The 23747-nt window shown below is 39.4% G+C and overlaps 1 protein-coding gene across 9 annotated transcripts in view; it reads left to right on the plus strand.

Annotated features, from left to right (window-relative positions):
- LOC129780113 (uncharacterized) overlaps positions 1-23747 on the plus strand; it is a 391085-nt gene that overhangs the window by 290032 nt on the left and 77306 nt on the right. For 7 of the 9 annotated variants that reach the window (XM_055788062.1, XM_055788066.1, XM_055788065.1 and 4 more), the window contains exon 3: positions 17174-17291. The exons of the other annotated variants lie outside the window; for them this stretch is intronic. In XM_055788062.1, coding sequence (XP_055644037.1) covers positions 17174-17291 — 118 coding nt within the window. The remainder of the gene's footprint in view (positions 1-17173; positions 17292-23747) is intronic. 9 annotated transcript variants of the gene reach the window in all.

Below are 23747 nucleotides of genomic sequence, written 5' to 3' on the forward strand. Positions count from 1 at the left end.
ATTTTTCAGATTGGGCCTAATTCATCCTATGAATTTAATGTTCCTTTTGAAAAATACAACAGACACACTTTTGTTGAACCAAATTTTGATATAAACTTTCTAAAGGACAAACTACAACAATTTCTCAACCCAGGAATATTGAACGGAATTATGACAGATGAACGAACCATGGGAATTATACAAGAAATTTATAAAACAAACTATAATTCAAACATTTTGAAAGTGAGATTTTCGCAAACAAAAGTAGAAGATATTCAAGATGAAGAACAACAGTTAGAAACAATCAAGGATGTGCATAATTTCGCTCATCGGAATGCAAAGGAAAACTCACTTCAACTCATAAAGAAATACTTTTTCCCAGGAATACATAAACTTTTCCAGAAATATATAAGAACTTGTGAAATTTGCAAAATGGAAAAATATGAACGACAACCTCAGAAATTTATCCCCGTAAGAACTCCAATCCCTAATTATCCTGGCGAGATCATACATCTCGATATATTTTGTTACAATGCCAATTTCCTTTTTATATCCTCACTTGACAAATTTTCAAAATATCTCAAAATGAAACCAATTAAGTCAAAGGCCATTTCTGATGTAAAGAATGTTCTTTTGGAATTATTATATGATTGGGACTTGCCCGCATTAATTGTAATAGATAATGAAAGTTCTTTTATATCAAATGTCGTAGAACAAAACATTATAAATTTAGGTGTCAAAATCTTCAAAACTCCTGTTAATCATTCTGAAACCAATGGCCAAGTAGAAAGATGTCACTCTACAATACGAGAAATAGCTAGATGTGTTAAAGCATTAAATCCAGATATGCCAATTACTACTCTCATTCAAGAAGCAACTCATAAATACAATAACACAATACATTCATTTATTAACAAAACACCAAAAAATATTTATATAGGAGAAAGTAGAGATAATGCGTCCTATGAAGAAATAGCAAGAAGTCGAGACAAAAATAATGAAAAAATATTAAAATTATACAAAAACAAAGAAGAAAAAATTATTCCAAAAGCTTATCAAACATACGAACCCAATAGCTATGCATATGAAAAAACAAATACTCACAATAAACGTAAGAGTCGATACAACATTATAAAAATAAAAGAAGATCACAATACATACATTATAGATTCCAATAATCGAAAAATCCATAAATGTAATTTACGAAAGAATACAAGCGAATAAAAACATTTTTCGTTTCTTTACAGACTCGCCCTCTGCGCGTCTCAAGTACTGGCAGGAATTCAAATACACGACCTTACAAATAACCCACTCGCAATTGTACCACTAGGAAAAGCAAAAATAAAAATAGGACACATACGCATTGTACATCCTATTGATTTAATTCAAATTGGCAATACAATTTTCAATGTTAATAGTGACATACAGAATAATCCTTCAAATAATCCATTGTATGAATTAATCCAAATCAAAAATTATAAGTTATATGAAACATTTATGAAAATCAAACCATTTGTAAACAGAAGAAAAAGGTGGGATACAATCGGAACAGTTTGGAAATGGATCGCCGGCAGCCCAGATGCAGAAGATCTCCGAATCATCAATCACTCCATGAACGCCCTGATAACCATGAACAACAAGCAGTTATTCATCAACGAAGCTATCGACAAACGAATCCAAGAAATAACAGACATAACCAATCAAGTACTAAAGATCGAGAATGAAAGAACAAAAAACCATTCCCTCGAAATTAATCAATTGATAATTCTCTCCAACATAGACTCATTACAAAATCAGGTAGAAACATTAGAAGAAGCAATTCTAATGGCCAAACACGGAATCCCTAGTAGCAAACTACTATCGATAAAAGATTTTACAAAAATTGCAACCTTTCTACAAAACCACGATATTCACATAACTTCCTTCGAAGAATTATTAACACAAGCCAAAGCACAAGTAATGCTGAATAATACGCACATTATCTATATGCTAAAGATTCCACAAGTATCAACTGAAACATTTGAATACGACTACATTGACTCAATAATCAAGTCAATGAAACGCATTTTATTGAACAAAAATTACATTATCAGAAATCAAACAAATGTTTACGAATTGAATCAACCTTGTGAAGAGCAAGATGACTATTTCTTATGCGATAATTCTCAAATAGAACATGCAAATGAATGCATATATAAACTTACTACAGGGAAACATTCAAATTGCACCTTTGAAAAGGTATATTCAAAGGGACTCGTAAAACGAATCAACGATGCAACAATTTTGATCAATGACGCTGGTGCAGAAGTCTCATCAAATTGTACCAATTCCAGTCAACCCCTATATGGATCGTTTTTAATACAATTCAGCCAATGCAATCTTCATATCAACGGCGAACAATATTCCAATTATGAAACAACTATTCCTGCAAAAACATATGATCCTACCACTGGACTTCGTGTTAACGAAATTCATATCATAGACGCACCACCTGTGGAATACCTTCAGAATTTAACCCTTGAACATCGCGAAAAATTGGAACTATTAAACCTGCAAAATCATTCCTTGAGTTGGAAACTCAATATCTTTGGATCATTTGGACTATCAACAATAATTCTAATCGCAAGCACATTTGCAATTCTTCGATTCCTTTCCAGACGTAAACAAAAGGCTAACATAACAGTCCACTTCGACAAAAACGCTGAGACCATCCTAATAAATGAGCCACCAAAAACAACGGAAATTAAACCTGACACCAACAACACAGAGGAATTATCAGACGAAAGAAAAAAACAACTTCAAGCATTCTTTGATGCACCAACACCATTACGCACCATCCAAAAGTAAACTTTGAGGACAAAGCAATCAAGAGGGGAGGAGTTAGCACAGTTAGCACAAATCGAGACCGCATAGCCGATAAGCGGAATATAAACATCCGAATCACCATCCAGCTGCATCATCATCAACAATCACAACTTATCGGACCACCCGGAGACCAAGAATAAACAATCAACCGTTCACAAGAATCGATATCAGCATCGCGCTGATGCCATGAATAAACATTCCCACATTCAAGATGTTGTAAACACAAATCATTGATATATATAAGCAGGGACAATGAATGTAAGGATAGAGTTAAATTTGAATAGTGAATAGATGCACATCGTGTGCTCGAAAAGAAGAAATTGTTTTTTTTAAGTAAAGTTTAGTGTTTAAGATTAACTCATATACGATTTATTACCAATGAAGCAAAATATTTTCGTAAAATGTTTATTGTAGCCTCACGAATCGCCATTTTTATATATGAGTATTTATATTAGTAGAAATAATAATTATTAAATTTACTTGTGTTGGGAGTGGAATATAAATGTTTAAAATGGCACAGATTGATGTTTGGTGAAAACTGATCCGATGTGGGTTCGAACTTCTGTCGTCTGGATTATCATCCATCAGCTATCTCGCGCGGATATGTGAAATTTAACTCAACAGCGGTTAAAACTTATACACATGATTCGATATGATATAACATTCCTGGTTTCCATATAAGAGCCACTTCTATTAAATTTAATTATTTTATTCTTCCGTACGTGTTCAGACATTGCTGTTATGAAATGAAACTTGTCAATGTTAAATCATTTCATTGACATTCCAATATGATGTAATATGTTCTTTTTGTGCTCCCTTGGCCGAGTGGTTAGCGTCACAACTAACATGCCGGGTGTTCGGGTTCGATTCCCGTTCTGGTCGGGGGAATTTTTCGTCAAAGAAATTTCCTCCGACTTGCACTGTGATCACGCGTATTCTAGAGCTTGCCACTCAGAATGCATTCAAGGCGTGTTATTTGGCATAGAAATCTCAACTAAGTACTAATAAAAATGACGCAAGTAATACAACGTTGAGACGGCGAAGTTCCTCTAGGAACGTTAGTGCCATTGAAGAAGAAGAAGAAGAAGAAGAAGAAGAAGAAGTAATATGTTCTTTATTAGGAGCTAATATGATTTACTGTTTCATGATTTTCTTCAGCATGCAACACGATTTACTGCAGTACTGAATCGATTTAAATTAAACGCTTACACGACACACAAACTCGCAATTCGGTGTAATAAATATCATAAAACTGATGTTTATTACACCGAATTGCGACTTAATTTGATAATGATATATAAAATCGAGTTTTTACATTTTATGCGATTTCAAATATATACGATACATACTTTGACTGAGATTATATGCGATTGTGATTTATTCTGATTACTTGTAAGACTTGGCACGTGCAAAATTATGCGATTTAATGTTGCTGGGAAGAACTGGTGGAGCATTAGCAGCGGCTGGAGAATCGATTCTACGCCATCACAATGCGAGATGTCAAGGAACTGGCATTCGGGCTGGTTGAACGAAACAACACATTGGATCGGAACTAGAAATACCTACTTCGGGGTCATTCAGACTTCACGTGAACAGATTTTGAGAAAATTTTGGATCCACGTAGATAATCGTCCTATTGATTCCGAAAATTTGGTAAATTTTTCACGAAAATTTTTAAAACTCTGCACGTGAAATATGGATGGCCTTTTCCAAAGTTTGTGTATAGTTTTTGAACAACCCTAAACATTTAGTACCTTAGATAACACTGTTCATGATATTTTTACTAGACTAAACTTTTTGAAAATAGCATCGCTCCGTCTTACCCCGTCATGGTCCGTTTTACCCCGCGGGTAGTCCTTCTTACCTCGCCAGCAAAATAAAAAGTAATTTTTTATCAATTCAAAAATTAATGAAAAAATGCCAAAAAAGTTATACAATCAACAATTACACGTTTTTTTAATAATAGATTATTATATACTCAATGATATGTATTACAACAAATAGGGGAAATCCTGAAGGACGTTTCAATGAAAATTGGGTTTTCTTAGGGGGCTGTCTTACCCCGTCTTCCCCTAAGCAAAGTTTCTGAGTTCTTTATTATGCTTCGATATAAGAATCCGATACAACGTACAATTTTGAAAGTAAAATGTACGTTATATCGAAGTTACCATGTAGTTATTCTAAGATTTCCGTGAAAAGCATTGTTCCTTATCGCAAAATATTAGACCCGTATTTTCAAAATTTTTTTATTTTTTTCCGAAAGTCAAAGTGATTTTGATTTTTTTTTATTTTCAAAAATTCATAACTTTTGAACTACTGAACCGATTCCGATGATTAACATATCAAATTGAAGTCAATTAGCTAGTCAATATAGATTTTTCGGACCATCCATTAGTTTTGAAAAATTCATAACTTAAGAACAAAACAAATAACGCCTCTCTGATTTTTGGATATGTTATGTAAAAATCTCAGCTTTCAAGAAAAAATATAGAAAATACAGCGCCCTTAATCTCAAGACCACGTAAAATATAAAAAACAAATACAATCAATAATTATGAACACAAAATCCATTTTTTTTTGCAAGCTGATATGACGTGTGAAGACTAGTTCATTGCCTCTAATTTGATATGTTGATCGTTCCAATCGGTTCAGCCCTTCAAGAGTGAATGAATTAAATAAAAAAAAGGGAGAAAGGTGATTTTTTGGACCACCCTAGAATGGAATTGGTCACTCTAATGAAAAAATTGAAAAATACGGGTCGTGCGGTAAAGAGCAAAGTAACCACTTTTCATGAGAATCTGAGAACCAGTATATCGGTGGCATAGAATGACTGTATATATATGATTAACATTTAATTACGTTGGATAGTTTTCTTTGGCAAGTGATGTTTGGATAGCCATCCGGAAGCTATATTTGACAATTTTCAATTAAAATCACTGCTGCAGGATCGCACGGAGCGCTTCATTTATAGTTTTAGGTTATGATTCCTGTGCTCATGATTTTCTACGCTGACTACAAAAAAAAATAAAGGCCGCATAGGACCCTCCCCTCCTGGTTAAATGTCTTCAAATTGAAGACATGTTCTAAAATCTGGCACCACTGCATCCATCAATACTTCATTCGAACTTATTTGTAAAATTGAAAAAAACCTTTCTATTACACTCATTGTACAACTGAAGATTACTTTGTTCGACGGACTTTCAGAAAATGAAAAGGTCTATTGTCTCGTCTCATATAACGAAGGTTTTACAGCTTCTATCTAATGGATCGATCCTGAGAAGGAAAATTCACTTTGTATCATCCCATCCATCCACTTTTTTGTGTTCTCCGGAGACTATCTCACTTCCATAGATGAATTCTATACTTGTATAATACCATAAAATAAACATATTGTAGAAGCTATTAGCATGATTTCCTGTGAGATTAATTTTGAGTACACCTGCTTTGAGCCGAAAATTGAGTGCCGAACAACAGTTTAATTACTTTTTTCCAGTGGGACTAACATCTAAAGAAAACGCTGGTGTTCCATAGAAAACAAAACTGTTCCCCTGGTGTTACACATTAGAAATAGTTGATCAAAGCTATTTTATTATCCGGAACCAATCGTGAGGTGAGAATGTGTGATGCCAGTATAAAATATCAGCTACGTGAGTTTCCACATCCCCCGCACGTGCACCTGGAAATGTGCTGGTCCATGAGCGAAGTCAATTAGAGATATCATCAATACCATACACACGTACATTTGGATTACTTTCATATTCTCGCGGCATACATCATCCACCCACGAGCGAACTAGATAACGATCCATAGCTAATTTGAACTTTCTGATCGCTTTGTTAATTTTTTTTTTTGCAGAAAACACATAATTTCCTCAATGTATCATGTAGAATTCCTACAAATAATCCTCAAATGAGTTATGTTTCTGAGATGAATTTCGGAAAAACTCTATCACATACCCTTGTGGCTTGTTTTTTTTTCATTTAAATCGTTTATTTTTACAGGCTCAGTTACATAGGTTTAAAGGAGCCGAACTCCTTACTGTATTGTTACTAGTATATATACATTTTTCCTTAATTCTAATGTTAATAATATAGGAAACCGATTACTCGCGGTCAACTCGAGTTTAGAAGGGTGACATTTTCTTCAGGAAAAGGAGGGGATATGAGGATATGTTGACAATGATCACACTCACACTCTCAATCACACTCATCACACTCAATTCTTAAACCTATCTTATATCTAATATGTATTTACATTTCATCTTATTCTTAAGAAGGGATCCGATCTCTCACAAGGGAAAAGGAAAAGGAAAAACTAAGGGTATAAGGACAATCACACACGAAGATCGATAGCTTTAAGGAATACATATATTTGGGACATGTAATCAAGGTCTAACCGAGCCAACACGTCTCTCACCGGCACCATGGGCTGCCTTCCTCGGGCCCGAAGGGTGACTACTAAATTCGATCTGGCGACAAGATACAGCTCGCACAACCAAACAACGTGCTCGATGTCGTGGTAACCTTGGCCACAAACACAAAGATTGTTGTCGACAAGATTAATACGAAAGAGTAGCGCATCTAACGAACAGTGATTGGACATGAGTCGGGAGAAGGTGCGAATAAAGTCCCGACTCAAGTCCAGACTTTTGAACCATGGTTTGAGGCTAACCTTAGGGATAATCGAGTGGAGCCACCGGCCCAATTCATCTTCGTTCCATTTGCGTTGCCAGTTAACTATGGTATTTTTGCGGACTAAAGAATAAAATTCATTGAAGGCGATTTGACGCTGATAAATATCGCCTTCAATTGCACCTACCTTTGCTAATGAGTCAGCCCTCTCATTACCCAGAATTGAGCAATATGAAGGGACCCAGACAAAGGTAATGACATAACAGCGTCTGGATAAAGCACTCAAAATTTCTCGTATTCTCTCAAGGAAGTACGGCGAGTGCTTCTCCGGCCTCACTGAACGGATAGCTTCGACAGAGCTAAGACTATCCGTTACAATGTAATAGTGTTCAACAGGTCGTGAGGCGACGCTGTCCAGCGCCCAGTGTATTGCTGCCAATTCAGCAATATACACTGAGCAAGGATTCTGAAGACTGTGGGAGGTGCTAAAAAATTCGTTGAACACTCCAAATCCTGTGGACTCATTCATAGGGGACCCATCAGTAAAGTACATATTATCACAATTGATATCCCCATACTTTGCATCGAAGATCGTTGGAACGATCCTCGATCGAAGATAATCTGATGTTCCATGGATATCCTGCTTCATGGACAGATCAAAATGCACAGAGGAATTGATGTAGTCAGGAAAACAAACACGGTTGGGAATATACGAAGAAGGATTAACCTGCATGGAGACGAATTCATGATATGAGCTCATGAATCCAGAATGAAAATTTAGCTCGATCAGCTGCTCAAAATTTCCGATCACCAATGGGTTCATAACCTTACACCGGATGAGGAACCGAAGAGATAATAAATTGAAGCGATCTTTTAGTGGGAGTAGGCCTGCCAAAACCTCGAGACTCATGGTATGCGTTGAGGGCATACATCCCAACGCAATACGGAGACAAAGATACTGAATTCGCTCGAGTTTAATGAGGTGTGTTTTGGCAGCTGATTGAAAACAGAAACTGCCATACTCCATCACTGAGAGAATAGTTGTTCGATACAACATAATAAGATCTTCGGGATGGGCTCCCCACCAGGTGCCGGTAATTGTACGGAGAAAGTTTATTCTTTGTTGACATTTTTTACTCAGATACCTAATATGGGTCCCCAAGTACATTTGGAGTCGAACCAGACCCCAAGATACTTGAATGACATAGCATGAGTGATCGGTTTACCCAAAAGTTGAAGCTTTGGTTTTGCTGGTCTATGCTTCCTAGAAAAAACCACAATCTCTGTTTTCTCCGTGGAGAACTCGATCCCTAGCCCAATGGCCCAGGTTGAAAAATTGTTCAAAGTATCTTGTAAGGGTCCTTGCAGGTCGGATTCGTTTGATCCTACGACAGACACCACTCCATCATCTGCAAGTTGTCTTAGGCTGCAATTTTGTGTAAGGCAATTGTCAATGTCGCTTACGTAGAAGTTGTACAAAAGGGGGCTTAAACATGAGCCCTGGGGGAGTCTCATGTAAGAGACCCGACTTACTGCCGAATCTCCGTGAGAAAAGTTCAAATGTTTCTCACAAAGCAAGTTATATAACATATTATTCAATAGAGGCGGCAGACCCCGAGATTGTAATTTGTCTGACAAAACCTCTATTGAAACAGAATCAAAGGCCCCCTTTATGTCCAAGAATACTGAAGCCGTTTGTTTTTTTTTTCGGCGTAAGCCATTTGAATTTCTGAAGAAAGCAACGCAAGACAATCATTCGTCCCCTTGCCCCTGCGGAACCCATATTGTGTATCTACGCTGAAGATCACGAGTTCAATTCTCACTCCCAACATTCTTCCAAAATTGGAAATAAAATGTGACGAACCAGCCAAAAGTGTTGAAAGTCACTATAATACAGATATAAAAAAAAAAAAAATATTGTGTATCTGAGAGTAGGCCATTCGTTTCAACCCATCGAGCAAGGCGAAACAAGATCATTTTCTCCAACAATTTCCGTATACAAGACAGCATTGCTATTGGGCGGTACAAATTGAAGTCGGACGCGGGTTTTCCGGGTTTTTGAATAGCTATAACTCGTACTTGTCTCCAATCATCTGGAACAATATTATGCTCCAGAAACCGATTGAATAAGTTCAACAAGCGATGTTTCGCCACATCAGGGAGATTTTTCAGCAAGTTGAACTTAATTCTATCCGATCCCGGAGCAGAATTGTTACATGAAAGGAGAGCAAGAGAGAATTCTACCATCGAAAACTCGGAATCACCGCACCTATCTTGTGGTATATCTCGAATAATTCTTTGCACTGGAGCGGAATCGGGACAAACCTTTCGTGCAAAATTAAAAATCCATCGATGTGAATATTCCTCGCTTTCATTGGATGAAGAGCAATTTCTCATGTTTCGAGCCACTTTCCATAATTTTTTCATTGACGTTTCTCGTGATAAACCTCCCACGAAATTTCGCCAATAAGCACGTTTTTTCCCTTTGATCAAGTTTTTAAATTGATTTTCAAGGTCCAAATACGTTTGAAAATTCTCAATGGTTCCACGTTTCCGAAAAGCTTTAAATGCATTCGATTTATCTCCATAAAGCTTGGAACACTGGCCATCCCACCATGGATTGGCCTTCGACGAATAGTGGAACCTGGGATGGGTTTCGTTTGAGCGCGAACCGCGCTGCCATAGATCAAACGAGAAATGAAGTTATACTCCTCCAATGGAGGCAAACCATCTCTGGAATTGATGGCTAGAGCAATCGCGTCCGCATATTTTGTCTTGTGAGGTCGTATGCCATGTTTATTGATTCAGAAGAATTCAACCCATTGGTGATAGAAATTTTGATTGGCAAGTGGTCACTACCGTTGGGATCCTGGATTACATTCCACTTGCAATCTAACGATAGTGAATTCGAGCAAAGCGAGAGGTCAAGAGCACTTGGGTTAGCAGGAGGTTTAAGTAGGTACACGTGTTGTTTCCCCAGTGTTCAAAACGGTCATATTGAAGCTGTTACAAAGGTCATATATCAACGATGAACGATTATCGTCGTACGGTTCCCCCCAGGCAGTTCCGTGAGAGTTGAAGTCTCCCAAGATTAATCGTGGCTCAGGAAGGAGTGAGCACATGTCAACAAGTTGCTTGCGGCTAACCGCAGCTCCCGGAGGCCAATACAAGCTGACTATACAGAGGTCTTTGCCTCTGATGTTTGCATGACAAGCAACAGCTTCGATCCCTCCAATAGGTGGAAGGTCAATTCTAAAAAATGAGTGATACTTATTGATCCCCAATAGTACCCCTCCGTATCTGTCATCGCGGTCCAAGCGTATTATATTAAAATCGTGGAAAGAGAGATCATTTTGAGAAGAGAGGCAGGTTTCGGATAGAGCAAAAACATCACAATTGAGTTTATGAATTAGAAATTTGAATGTATCCAATTTAGGCACAAGACTACGACAATTCCACTGTAAAATAGTGATATCTCCGACCTCTCTATTTAAATTAGACATCAAGAGAGATAATCATTGCAAGGAGGGGCCATGTTTGCATCAATTGCTGCAAAATTGTCTTTAGTACTGGAAGCATTGCGGTGACAATGGTTCTGATGGAATCGGAAACATTAAAACACGTGAAGATTTGATCCACAAGGTCAGACAACTTTATAAATCCCGATTGGGAAGTTGAACTTGACGGAAAAACAGGGACAGTTGGGATTTTTGATGTCCCCTCGTTCGAAGGTGAACTATTACCACGGAGGCCAGGAGGGACCTGATTTTGCTTATCCGCTGCACTCGATTTTTTGGGCAAGCTAACAGGGGGTATCACCGGAGGGACTTGTCCTTGAACTTTGGGAGTGGTCACATTTTTGCGCCGGGGATTCCCTTGAGAAATAAACGGCGTGCCCCCGTTAGCTGTATCCGCTTCCATTTCGTCAACTGGCAACGTAGCGAAGACATTGTGTGTATTGATTGGTTGTTGTTCTTGAGCCAGTGGAGAAGCGCCCTTCAAAATTTCTGCGAAAGTGCGTTTAGAGCGTTCCCTCAAAGAGCGCTTCTGTTTCTCCCAGCGAGCCTTGTATGTTTCACAAGCTGAGAGCACGTGTGGGGATCCCCCGCAATATGGACACTTATGCTCAGTCGCACTGCAGGATTTCCCCTCATGTTGTTCTCCGCAAGTGGCACATCGTTCTTTATTGGCACAATAAGCAGCCGTGTGACCAACTGACTTGCACTTTAGACAAGTCATTGGCTTTGGAATAAAAAGTCGCACGGCTAACCTCAATTTATCTACCATCACGTAGTCAGGGAGAGCTGAACCAGCGAAGGTGACTTGAAACGAGTTGGACGGCGTAAATTTCTTTTCTTCCCCTTCATGGGAGACTGTTCCGAGCTGGCGGCAACCCAAGATCTTAACAGTCGTCGAGGGCAGTTTTTTAAAACGGCCGGTACCTTCACTCGTAATGTATTCGCACGTCAAGCCCGTTTCGGTTATCACACCCTCAATTTCGACTATGTGAGAGGGAATGTAGACCCGATACTTAATTGTAAAATGCTGATCGACAGCAATCTTGTTTGCGTCTTTTCGATCATTCACGACAACTCGCAATTTGTTTGGTCTAACCTTCGAAATTTCCGAAACGGAGGTATACCTTGCCAGATCTTTCGCGATCTGCATGACTCTCAACGCCTTTCCATTTGGCTTAGGCCTGAAGAAAACAACCCAGGGACCAGTTCCGGGTGCATCTTCTGGATAGACCTTTACACGGGGAGTGGGAATAACAGGGGGGGAAGGCGAGGACGGGGATTGAGAATGGGATGGCGAAGATTGAGAAGGAGCGGGAAGAACAGAGGGAGAAGACGAGGTTGAAGGTAGAGTGGGATCGTTAAGGGCAGATGGGAGATTTGCTAGTTTTTTGGAGGGAGGCTTGGTAGGGTTAGCTGACTCGTCCCCAGAAGAAGTATCTTCCGTATTTGGAACACGTTTGAGTGACTTTTTTTATCCGTTAGGAGGGAACTGGAGTCAGAGACCTCCATATCCGAAGGTCCCCCACTCTCTGCCATTTTAAATTTTCACTTATATTCTAAGTATTTTTTTAAACAATATTTCACAATAAAATAATTCACAAAAACAAAAAAAAAACTTATAATTATTAAATATTTTCTCTCAGTATATTTAATGTTATTCACCTATGAACGCACTCCAGTGCAGATGAACGGGAGCGTGCTGAAAGCTCGTTGGTGGTGGGAATGTGCCTACGACACCACTACACACAGTCGTCGGTGAAAGCTTACCCGCACTGTCACTGTTGGCACGATGACTCGGCGAAATCTCCAATGTCGGCGAAGCAGCGACAAAACAAAAACCAATGCTTGGCTTTCCGAGGATGAAAGCCTCTATCCACTTGCAGGCAGGGCACTTCACTCACTATCCAGATAGCGAAATGAACTGCGATCCGAGTAACCGATAACGGAACTTGGACGCGACTTTCCTTCGTCTGGTTACTTCGGGCAATCGGCGAAGAATGATTGTGGCTTGTTAATTCTTATTATTTTAAGTGTACATTTTGGATGCTGAAACGTATAACATGAGAAGTGTTTGACATGTACTGTACATTTCTCTTTCAATATTCAATGCTCGAACAGGCTACTGGAAATTAAGTTTTAAAAAATCTTCCTATGTAGCAATTTTAAGATCATACCCTCTCTATATTTCACCGCATCGTGTGTGTACCAGGTGTGCAAGAAAACACATAATAAGGAAAACCTCAAAATATTAGGCTGTCAAAAAAGTCCTGCGGTATTTTTTTTGAATTTTCATTTGTTCATAAAATTAGTTACAATCATCTGTTTTAAGTCAAATATGCGCCGTTTTGTTCGATGACTTGTTCCCAACGAGATGCCAACTTTATAATACCCCTGTTCTAGAAGCTCGCTTCCTTATTGGCAAAAAACTCGGATAGCCAATTTTCACAGGCCTCTTTTGTGGCTAACTTCTGACTACCTAGCTCGTTCGCCATGGACAAAAACAGGTGGTAGTCACTTGGTGGTCCGGACTATACGGCGGATGCAAAAGAACCTCCCATCCGAGCTCCCGGAGCTTCTGGCGCGTCACCAAAGAAGTGTGTGGCCTGGCGTTGTCCTGATGGAATACAATGCGGCCTCTGTTTATCAAAGATGGCCTCTTCTTCATAAGTGCTACCTTCAAGCGATCCAGTTGTTGACAGTACAGGTCCGAATTGAGCGTTTGGCCATAGGGAAGCAGCTCATAATATCCCACCAAACACACAGCAGAACCTTCCTGGCCGTTAATGAGGGCTTGGCCACCGTCTGAGCCGCTTCAGCGGGCTTCTACCACGACCGTTTGCGCTTCACGTTGTCGTAAGTGACCCACTTTTCATCGCCAGTCACCATCCGCTTCAGAAACGGGTCGATTTTGTTGCGATTCAGCAGCGATTCACATGCGTCGATACGGTCAAAGATGTTTTTTGCGTCAACGTGTGTGGCACCCATACATCGAGCTTCTTTGTGAATCCAAGCTTCTTCAAATGGTTAATAACGGTTTGATGGCTTATCCCCAGCTCTTGGCCGATGCTACGGCTGCTACTATGCCGGTCTTTCTCGGCTAATTCAGCGATTTTTTCGCAATTTTCGACGACAGGCCTTCCGGAGCGTGGCGCATCTTCGACGACCTTTACACCAGAACGAAAACGTTGAAAGCATCGTTGTGCGGTGGAAATGGAAACTGTATCGGGTCCATAAAGGGTGTGTCACATCAAATTGCATCACGGAAAAAACGCTGTAGAAATTTAATTTTTAGGAATTATATCTTCAGCTTTCGCTTATAATCAGATAAGAGTGTATAGATCACGTTGGCCATGCTTCACTGTCAATTTTTCGTAAATTTGGAAAAATGTCGTCGAACGAAAAAGAGCGTCGTGAATTAATCCTGTGCACTCATTTCGAGCATCCGGAGTTGTCACATCGGGACATCGGTAAGATGCTGGGAATCGTCCAATCCACGGTCAGCAGAGTACTAAAACGATACTTCGAGAACCTAACCATCGACCGGAAGGTGAAGAACGGCAAAAATGGATGCTCCGTCAGTGAAAAAGATCACAAGCGCGTAGTTAAGCAGTTTAGACGTGATCCGAGAAGTTCGGTCCGGGATGTCGCCAATAAGCTGAATTTGTCAAGTTCATTCGTCCAGCGGACCAAGCAGCGGGAGGGCCTGCGTACATAAAAAGTTCAGAAGGCTCCTAACCGCGACGAAAGGCAAAACATGGTGGGGAAGACGCGAGCCCGGAAGCTGTACACCGAAATGCTGACGAAGCTGCATTGCCTGGTAATGGACGACGAAACCTACGTCAAAGCGAACTTTCGTCAGCTGCCGGGCCTGTTGTTCTTCTCCGCAGAGGACAAATTCAGCGTTCCGGAGGAGATTCGCATACAGAAACTATCCAAGTTTGCCAAAAAGTACATGGTGTGGCAAGCGATCTGCTCTTGCGGAAAGCGGAGCGCCCCCTTCGTGATGACCGGCACGGTAAACGGGCAGGTTTACCTTAAGGAGTGCCTACAGAAGCGCTTACTACCACTATTGAAGCAGCACGAGGGCCCGACCATCTTCTGGCCGGATCTCGCTTCGTGCCACTATTCAAAGGACGTGTTGGAGTGGTACGAAGCCAACCGGGTCACCTTCGTGCCAAAGGAAATGAACCCGCCCAACGCGCCCGAGCTTCGCCCAATAGAGAAATATTGGGCGATTATGAGGCAGGCCCTCCAGAAGAACCCAAAAGTTGTCAAATCGGAGGCGGACTTCAAGAGAAAATGGATTTCTGTTCAAGAAAAACTACAACCTGACGTTGTACTGAACCTAATGGATGGGGTAAAGAGGAAGGTGCGAGCATACGGGCTTGGGCTCGAAGAATGAATAAAAAGAAAATGCCAAAATTTGTTTAATAGTTTTTATTTTACTGTCTAAAATTTTCAAAAGGATCGATCTACTGGGCGAATTTCTACAGCGTTTTTTCCGTGATGCAATTTGATGTGACACACCCTTTAAACTGCACAAATTTTATTGGCAGCTTGAGATGCATTTTTGCCTTTGTCATAGTAGTACTGTAAAATATGTCGGATTTTTTCTTTATTTTGCTCCATATTTGCGACACTATAACTCACGAACGACTTAACCAAACAAAACACTGTCAAGGACTATATTATAGCGCGCAAAAATACCTTAAAAAAAATACCCAACAAGCTATAGTATGACTCGATACAATGAATACAACTAGAACTACGAGCTTACAACGACACCTCGCGGAAATACCGCAAGACTTTTTTGACAGCCTAATATTTATATCTCCGTATGATTCTACACTGTTCACAACACTTGAGCAGGGTAGTTTTTGTATAGAATTTGCTTATTTTAGTAATTGAATAAAATTGTGGGAAGATGTTTATGGCTTTTTCCTTTGGTATTTTTCCTCGTATCTGCAAAGCCATACCTTTATAAGGTATTGGTAAGGTTAAGATAAAAAGGACAGAAGATTGAGGTTAGATTCAAGGCAGTGAACTATAACCTAAAAACGTGTTCCCATGCATCTCAATTAATCACATGATCAGCTGTTCTGCGACGATCTTCTATCACCTTTTTTATGGACATGAAGCAATAAATACGAGGTTTTTCAAGTTTTAGCCAAATGAAACATTTTTTTCTAAAGGTTCTAGAATAGGAAATCCTCAAATGTTGTTTCACAGTTATGTTCGAATGGTTGGAACGCCATTTTGATCGTCTCGAATGATATGATTAATTAATGGTTTATTTCAGTATTTTATGAACTACATAAAAATACTACATGAAACTTCAACGGAGATTCTACTTTTCAAATATTAGTTGGGAAAAAAATCATTATAGATGAATCAAATTCTTGAAATAAAACGATTTTACAGAATCCAGTTTTCTTGCAGCTTCTTGCAGCTTTTTGGAAACAATTAGAGGTACTAATGCCTGTTGCTAATTGAAACAGAATTAGTTACAAGCAAAGGAGATGAAATCTCAGAAGACTATTATGAACAATATGAGGATATCATCTGAAATGTAATTCTGATGTTTGCAAACCACCAAAATTTTTCTTCAAAGCAAAAATAATTTTTAAACATTGTCATACTTCTGGATAAAACATTCCAGGTGAATAGAATGGATGCAGTCATGCTCAGAGTTCAAAAATTCTTTAATTTCATATAGGCATCTCATATATTCTTGGTGTCTATAGTTGGGGATACATTGGCAGAAGACAACTGGGACACGCTGCTAGGTGTCAGTGTTATTAGCTTGAGACACTTGTGAACACAAATGCCACTAAATTGCTTTCTGATTCACGCTCCCGCACTGCGGAAGTGTTAAGGAGGAATCTTCAAAAGCAGAACCAAAAATGTTTCTATATACAAACTCTGTTATAAAAATATTGCACATAGTTGCTGTTGCCCAAAACGCAGCTAATTCTGCGTTCCATTCGATATTCGAGTGCTCCAGACTCATCTACATTCGTTCACAACGTTGCTTCCAAATTAGGGGCACCCTAATACTAAACATCTGGAATATAACATTAAGACATTTTCCCACATCCCAGTCGCTTTTCGCTTTCCATAGCCACCAAATAATATAACGAATTAACAGTATTGCTTCCTGCTCCCACTTTTACTTCACAGGTTTGACATTGAGTTCTTGCTAACTGTGTTTTCTGTCACCGGCAACCAGCTGAAACTGGTTCTGCTCCTCGTACTAGATCCCCAGATCTTCTCGCTTCCAGCAACAGCCCCGTTGACGGTATGTGTGTTTCCGTGTCGAATTTTTAGATGTCTCCTCCCAGAAGTACGACAATTTCGATTTTTCTACTTCTCTTTATTGTTGGTGTTGTAATTATTGGCTTATCTAACCGAACAGTTTTCCTCTTTTATATCCGCTTACTGACTAACATTCGCTTAATTATCCGAAAATGGCTATAGTATAATTATTTCTATTATTTTTTGATACATTTGCTTTACAAATGAACAAAAATCTGGACCCACAATGTAATAGGATACCTTAATAAAATTGCAGATACGCGCTTTTAATTATTTCACTAACTCCATATGCTCAGAAAAAAAGCAAAAGCAAATCAGTTGAATTTAACTCGCGTGATAAAACTCCTGCAATACAGATGCGAAAAAGATCATTTACACATGTATTGTTACAATAGCATAATTACAGCTCATCGGAATCATCAGGTGATGGGGATATAGTTTTTAACCCACCTTCGAAAAAAAAGTTCTGGTAAACGTAGCGTTTTATTTGCACACAGCTTTCCTTCTATGCACCAATTACCCACGTTTATTTCGGTGGATGTAATTAGTATATCTTTGCATGTTCATTTTTCCGAAACCGCTCAATATAATTATACGCAAGTACATTAAATTGATTTGCGTTGCAGCAGTTGCAGCGATGCTGCATGGCAGTTTCCCAATCACATAATCATATATTTTTCATAATAAGGGAACAGGTAAGATTTTTGTTTATAGCTCCCATCAAATTATTTAAAACTTGCACCAACAAAATATTCAAATAGAGCGTATGTGGAAACAATCCAAATGTATATTTGAATTGATCCGATGCACAGTTTTGTGTCTGTCTGTAATTTCATCATGGTAGACTGACGCATAAATAACACCAGCAAATTAGGCAGATTTTTTTTTACGAAAATCATAGCTCAGTTCGAGAAACACAGCACGCTCTTCGTCCATTTCACGATGCTCTAATGGTTCATTCAATTCGAGCAATCACGGATCGTACGCATGCCACTTTTACTCTACAGGGTAACACGCATCGAGTCGACGTACAGTGCGTGACGACTTTCCGATCGGACTTCGTTTGAGTGGGAATCATATTCGAATGAAATGACGATAGTTTTCATCCGAATAAAGCTAAATCAATGACAAAACTATTATTCATTCATGTTTTTTTTCAAACACCTGACTTCGTTTAGAAGACTAACTTTTCAACATTTATTGTTTCGGACAGGCTTCAAAAGCCACAATGTAGATGATTCATAGCTTTCATAGCTGTAGAACCAAATTTTTTATTACTCCTTCACAAAAGTAATATCGTTCTAGAACCTCCCTTTGGTTTGAATAAGTTCAATCAATCTATTTGGCGTGATTTCAGTCAAGGTATGTTATGTTGAAATTTGTATCTCGTTCCAAGTAGATAAAACTGCCCTTGGATTCAGGATTTACTTCAAGTCAGTCATCCTGTATATGATCCTCATATGAACAAGTAGACCATTTTTCAACATACTTTTCTCACTTCATAAAATCTTGCAATGAATCAAATACATCATGGATGTTATTTTTAACGTAGATCCACGTTAAAGTTAAAACTTTCAGTTTCGGAATATTCTATGAACACATTTTTGGTGTGCGTAGCCTTGGAAAAACTCGATTATATGCTTTTTTTTTTTTGGTACACAGAAATATCGGAAAGAAATATAGTATTGGGAGTACAAATAAGTTTCCAGAGTTTTTTTTACCGTTTTAACGTTTTATTATTTGTTTGAGTTTACATTCATCTGACAACATCGTCTTAATGAAATAAAATACTTATAACTAATTAAAAACACATTAATACATGGCATTAAGCACATTAGAATTCTCAGTCCTGTTTCTGAAGCGTTGTGACGGTTCTCCGAAATCAAAAAAATGTTCTACTAATGAAAATGTTCTTATCATCCTTATGAAACGATAACATGATGACCAAATGTTGAATGATGCGGGAACGGTTGCAGCAAATACGAGGATCGTAGGATTCGGCTGGGAACGTGAAAGTTAACCATCTCTAGCAAATTAGGTGCATCAAATTCACCACAAATTAGTTTGGCAACGGAAGTGGCTTGTTGAATACGCCTATGACGTTCAAGCGTATCCAGATTCAGTAATCGACATCTAGCTATATGGCGGCAGATTCCGTGGATCAGACCAAGGTAGATGCCTGAGCGCTCTACGGATGAAGCGTTTCTGAATTCGTTCAATCCTGATGCTCCACATGTGTTGGTAAGGGTTCCAAACTACCGATGTGGTTTCAAGAATTGGCCTTACAAGAGAACAGTAGAATGACTTATATTCTTGATATTCTTGAAATTAACCCAAGCTGACGATTAGCTTTAATGATCAGCGCAAAGCGGTGTGCGTCGAAGGTGAGTTTAGGGTCGAGCGCTACACCCAACTCGTTGACCTGACTTACTCTCTCCAAGATGATATCATCAATCATGTACTCAAATATAATTGGCTGTCTTTTTCGACAAAAACTCATGATCACACACTTAGTAATGTTGATGGTAAGTTTGTTCAGCCGGCATCAACATACGAGCTGGTCAAGCAAGCTCTGCAACCGAAGACAATCCTTGAGAGTTTTGATAGCCAGATAGATCTTCAAATCGTCTGCGTAGATCGATACACCGCCGGATGCGAGAATAAGTGACACGTCGATGTAAAATATCGCGAACAGCAGTGGTCCTAGATTGCTGCCTTGTGAAACTCCCGAACAAACAGCAAACGGATATGAAGTGTGAGACTGGAGCTTAAAAAGGAGCGTCCTTCCATAAAGGTATGACCTCAGCCAGTAGATGAATCCTTCAGAAGCACCAAGACGTGATAGTTTACTCAACAGGATGCGGTGGTCAATTCGGTCGAAAGCGGCTTTTATGTCGATATAAATAGCATCAACTTGAGCTCGTTCTTCAAGGCGGTTGACACAAAACGGTGAGAACTCTAGGAGATTTGTGCTAACCGAGCGTCCTGGCATAAGCCCATGTTGTATTGGTGAGATATAGCTCTTCACTTCGAAGAAGACAACATAGTTCACGATCACCTCAAATAGCTTAGATGTGGCAGAAAGGCTGGTTATCCCGCGATAGTTGATCACGTTGCCCTTATCTCCTTTTTTGAAGAAGGGAAACATATAGGAGTGCTTCCACACATCTGGAAAAATTCCTTGATCCAGCGAAGCTGTGTAGATACGGGAGAGTGACAAAGCCAAAGCTGAAGCACAGCGACAGAAAACTATTGCTGGAATGCCATCTGGGCCAGGAACTGTTGACCGTTTCAACTTTTTTACGCTTCTCTCATTCATCTGTTGAGTAAGAACGAATGACCGCAAGTCTATTAAAGCTTCCGGAACATTAGCTGCAGCACATTCGGTTTCGGATGGGATGGCTGCATCGGCTACAAACACTGGAGCAAAGTATTTTGAGAACAAATCACACGTTTCAGGAACAGAGGACGACTCTCGATCTCCCAAGAACACCTTTGACGGGATATCTGCAGTTTTTTTGGAGTTTACAAACTTCCAGAAACTTTTTGGATTGCTGTGCAAGTTCGTCTGGACACGAAGTACGTATGATTTGTAGAAAGTTGCGTTAAGACTCCTGTATGCATTGCTAGCGAGCTCAAAGTTGTGTTTTGTTTCAAAAGTTCGTCGACGACGCAACCTGCGTTGGCAGGAATTTTTGTCGCGCCTTGGAACGCGTAGGAGTGGAGTACTCCATGCTGGAGACATCTGAGGTTTTTTTTCGTGAAGTATTTGTTACTAGCCAGCTACAGACAATTTCACAAAAGCGCGTCGCCATGTTGTTAACGTCCTGACCAAGGACACTCCAATCGTAGCTACACAGAAACTCATTGAATGCAGCGAAATCAATTTTAGAGTAATTCAACGGGTTTTCAGCTTCGTTACGATCCTCATCAACCGACACTACTCCACCTGTGGCTGATAACGACAGTTCTAATGGTGGATGGTGCAGATCCACCGGTAACAGTGACGATACGGATTCACTAATAGCTATGTTCGGGTGCGCAGAAAACCAGATCCAATGTGCGGCCATGAAAATTGCGAATGGAGTTGCGTTGCTGAAGATCGAGAAAGGTGACTCCATCTAATAGAGCAGCACTCGCAGCGGTAGTCAACGAGAGGTTCAGGTCAACAACAGAATTATTGAAAGAAGAGAAGTCACAGATTATTTAAAGTACTGGCCATCGCTAACTACAACCTTCTCTTAGCTTTCTGGTAGCATACGGATAAGAATTACATTTTTTTGTATCATCATAGGATGAAAATCGCTGCTCAGCCAGGCCATGTGTCATCGACCGGAACAAATGGTAATCGGAGGGAGCGATGTCTGGTGAATACGGCGGGGTAAGATTGATGTTCTCCAGGGAGTTGTTGATACCAATTACAACATGGGGCCGAGCGTTGTCATGTTGCAGAATCACCTTGTCGTGTCTATCGGCGTATTGCGACCTCTTGTCCTTCTGGGCTCGGCTCAAACGCATCAATTGTTGTCGGTAACGCTGTGATATTTTCATTTGGTTTGAGTAGCTCATAGCGAATTACTCCGAGCTGATCCCACCAGATACACAGTATTAGCTTGGAACCATGAATATTCGGGTTTGCGGATGATGTTGATGGCTAGCCGGGCTTAACCCAAGCTTTTTAACGCTTAGGATTGTCGTACCGTATCCACTTTTCGTCACCAGTCAAGATTCGGTGCAGGAAACCTTTTCTTTTCTGTTGCTGAAGCAGTTGTTCGCAGGTGAGAAAACGCCTTTCAATGTCTCTCGGCTTCAACTCATATGGGAACCAATTGCCTTAATCTTTCCGAGGTTGCTTTAAACGATGTGAAATTGCTTATTGTGTTACTCCCAACATTTGCCGTAACTTGCCGTAACTTGCCGTAATGTTCCACAAGATTCCGATGTGTCTCAGCTGCTGTCTTATTTCGTTTGCAGTGATGCAAAGGAATTCCCCGCAAAAACGGCTTTGTTGGAACGACATTTTCCATTTTTGGAGCGATCGGAATTTTGGCATGGGGAGGTTTTAAGGTGTAGTAAATGATACTATGGTGGTTAGACCCTCCACCCCCTCTCTACGGGGGGGTGAAATCAAGCAAATGAAACCAAATTTGGCATGTGGAGGTTTTAGGGTGCAATAAATATTTCTACGGTGGTTAGAAACTCTACTCCCCTCTATAAGGGAGGACTGCCATACAAATGAAACACAAATTTCTACATTACTCGAGAATTAATCAAGCAAACGAAACCAAATTAGACACTCCCCCCCCTCTCGTTGCTATGGTGAATAGACACTCCTTCTCCTCTCTAATGGGTGAAGAGGGGAGGGGTCTGTCTTTGTTCTATCATGTTTTCTGTATCAAACATTTATTCCATGTAACGGAGAAACATATTATTTGCAAGTGGTTGAAAAATCTTGAACGAGAATTGTGTCTGAAAATAATCTGATGTTATAATGATGAGTTTTGGTAGAAGTATTAGGAATTTTATAGTAAAAGGTAAATTCAACGGGGTTGATTAGAAGATCAATCAATGAACAGTTCTGTGATTGGACTCATGAACTTGTGCTTAGTAAGAAAACGTGAATGTTTGAAGATATTGATAACAAAAAACAAACATAACAAAAAGTTTGCCGGGTCAGCTAGTATCCTTTATAAATATGATCATTTGAACAATATTGAACGTAGCGGAGTAGAGGAGGGTGCTGGCATAGGGGTTGTTCCATACCAATAGTTTCGATTATTAGCAGTAGATTTATATGCGTTGACAATTCTAAATTTCAATAAATACATTGATTTAATATTTAAACATACCTAATATTATAATTTATTGAAACATGGATGTAGCTAAGCAGGGTCCGTTTAGTATGTCGGACTTCATTTACTATTGTCGCAAGCACGCCAAAGTTTAAGTCTTCCGAAAACCGTAAAATCGGTTTCATGCAACGACACTGCAATATACAAATAAATCAGTGCATACCATGGTTATTTTACGTTTCCCGAGATATTTTCTCTGAAATTTTTTTATGATTCGATTATCTGGAAAATTCGATTATGAGGAGTTAAAAAAATAACGTTTCAGATAATCGAGTCCGGCCTGTTTTGGTTTCTTTTTAGTTCAAACATAAATATTATCTATGACATAAATCGGCCTGTTCGAACCTTTGTAAGGGTAACTGTTTCCAAATAAAGAGCCTGGCGTATACGGTTTCAGCCTTATCCGAAGCAACAAAAATCCCATAAATGTTCAATTGGTATGTATGCCGCTATAGTATGCCCTCAAACAAACCAGAAAAATTGTTTTAAGTGAAATCGTGACAACTGTTATAGTTTTTCAGCACATTTCCATGTTCTTTTGAAATAGTAAAAAATAGTAATATTAAATATCTTGAGAACATGAGATA

This window comes from Toxorhynchites rutilus, chromosome 3 (genome assembly GCF_029784135.1).
Source record: "Toxorhynchites rutilus septentrionalis strain SRP chromosome 3, ASM2978413v1, whole genome shotgun sequence".
NCBI classification, from domain to species: domain Eukaryota; kingdom Metazoa; phylum Arthropoda; class Insecta; order Diptera; family Culicidae; genus Toxorhynchites; species Toxorhynchites rutilus.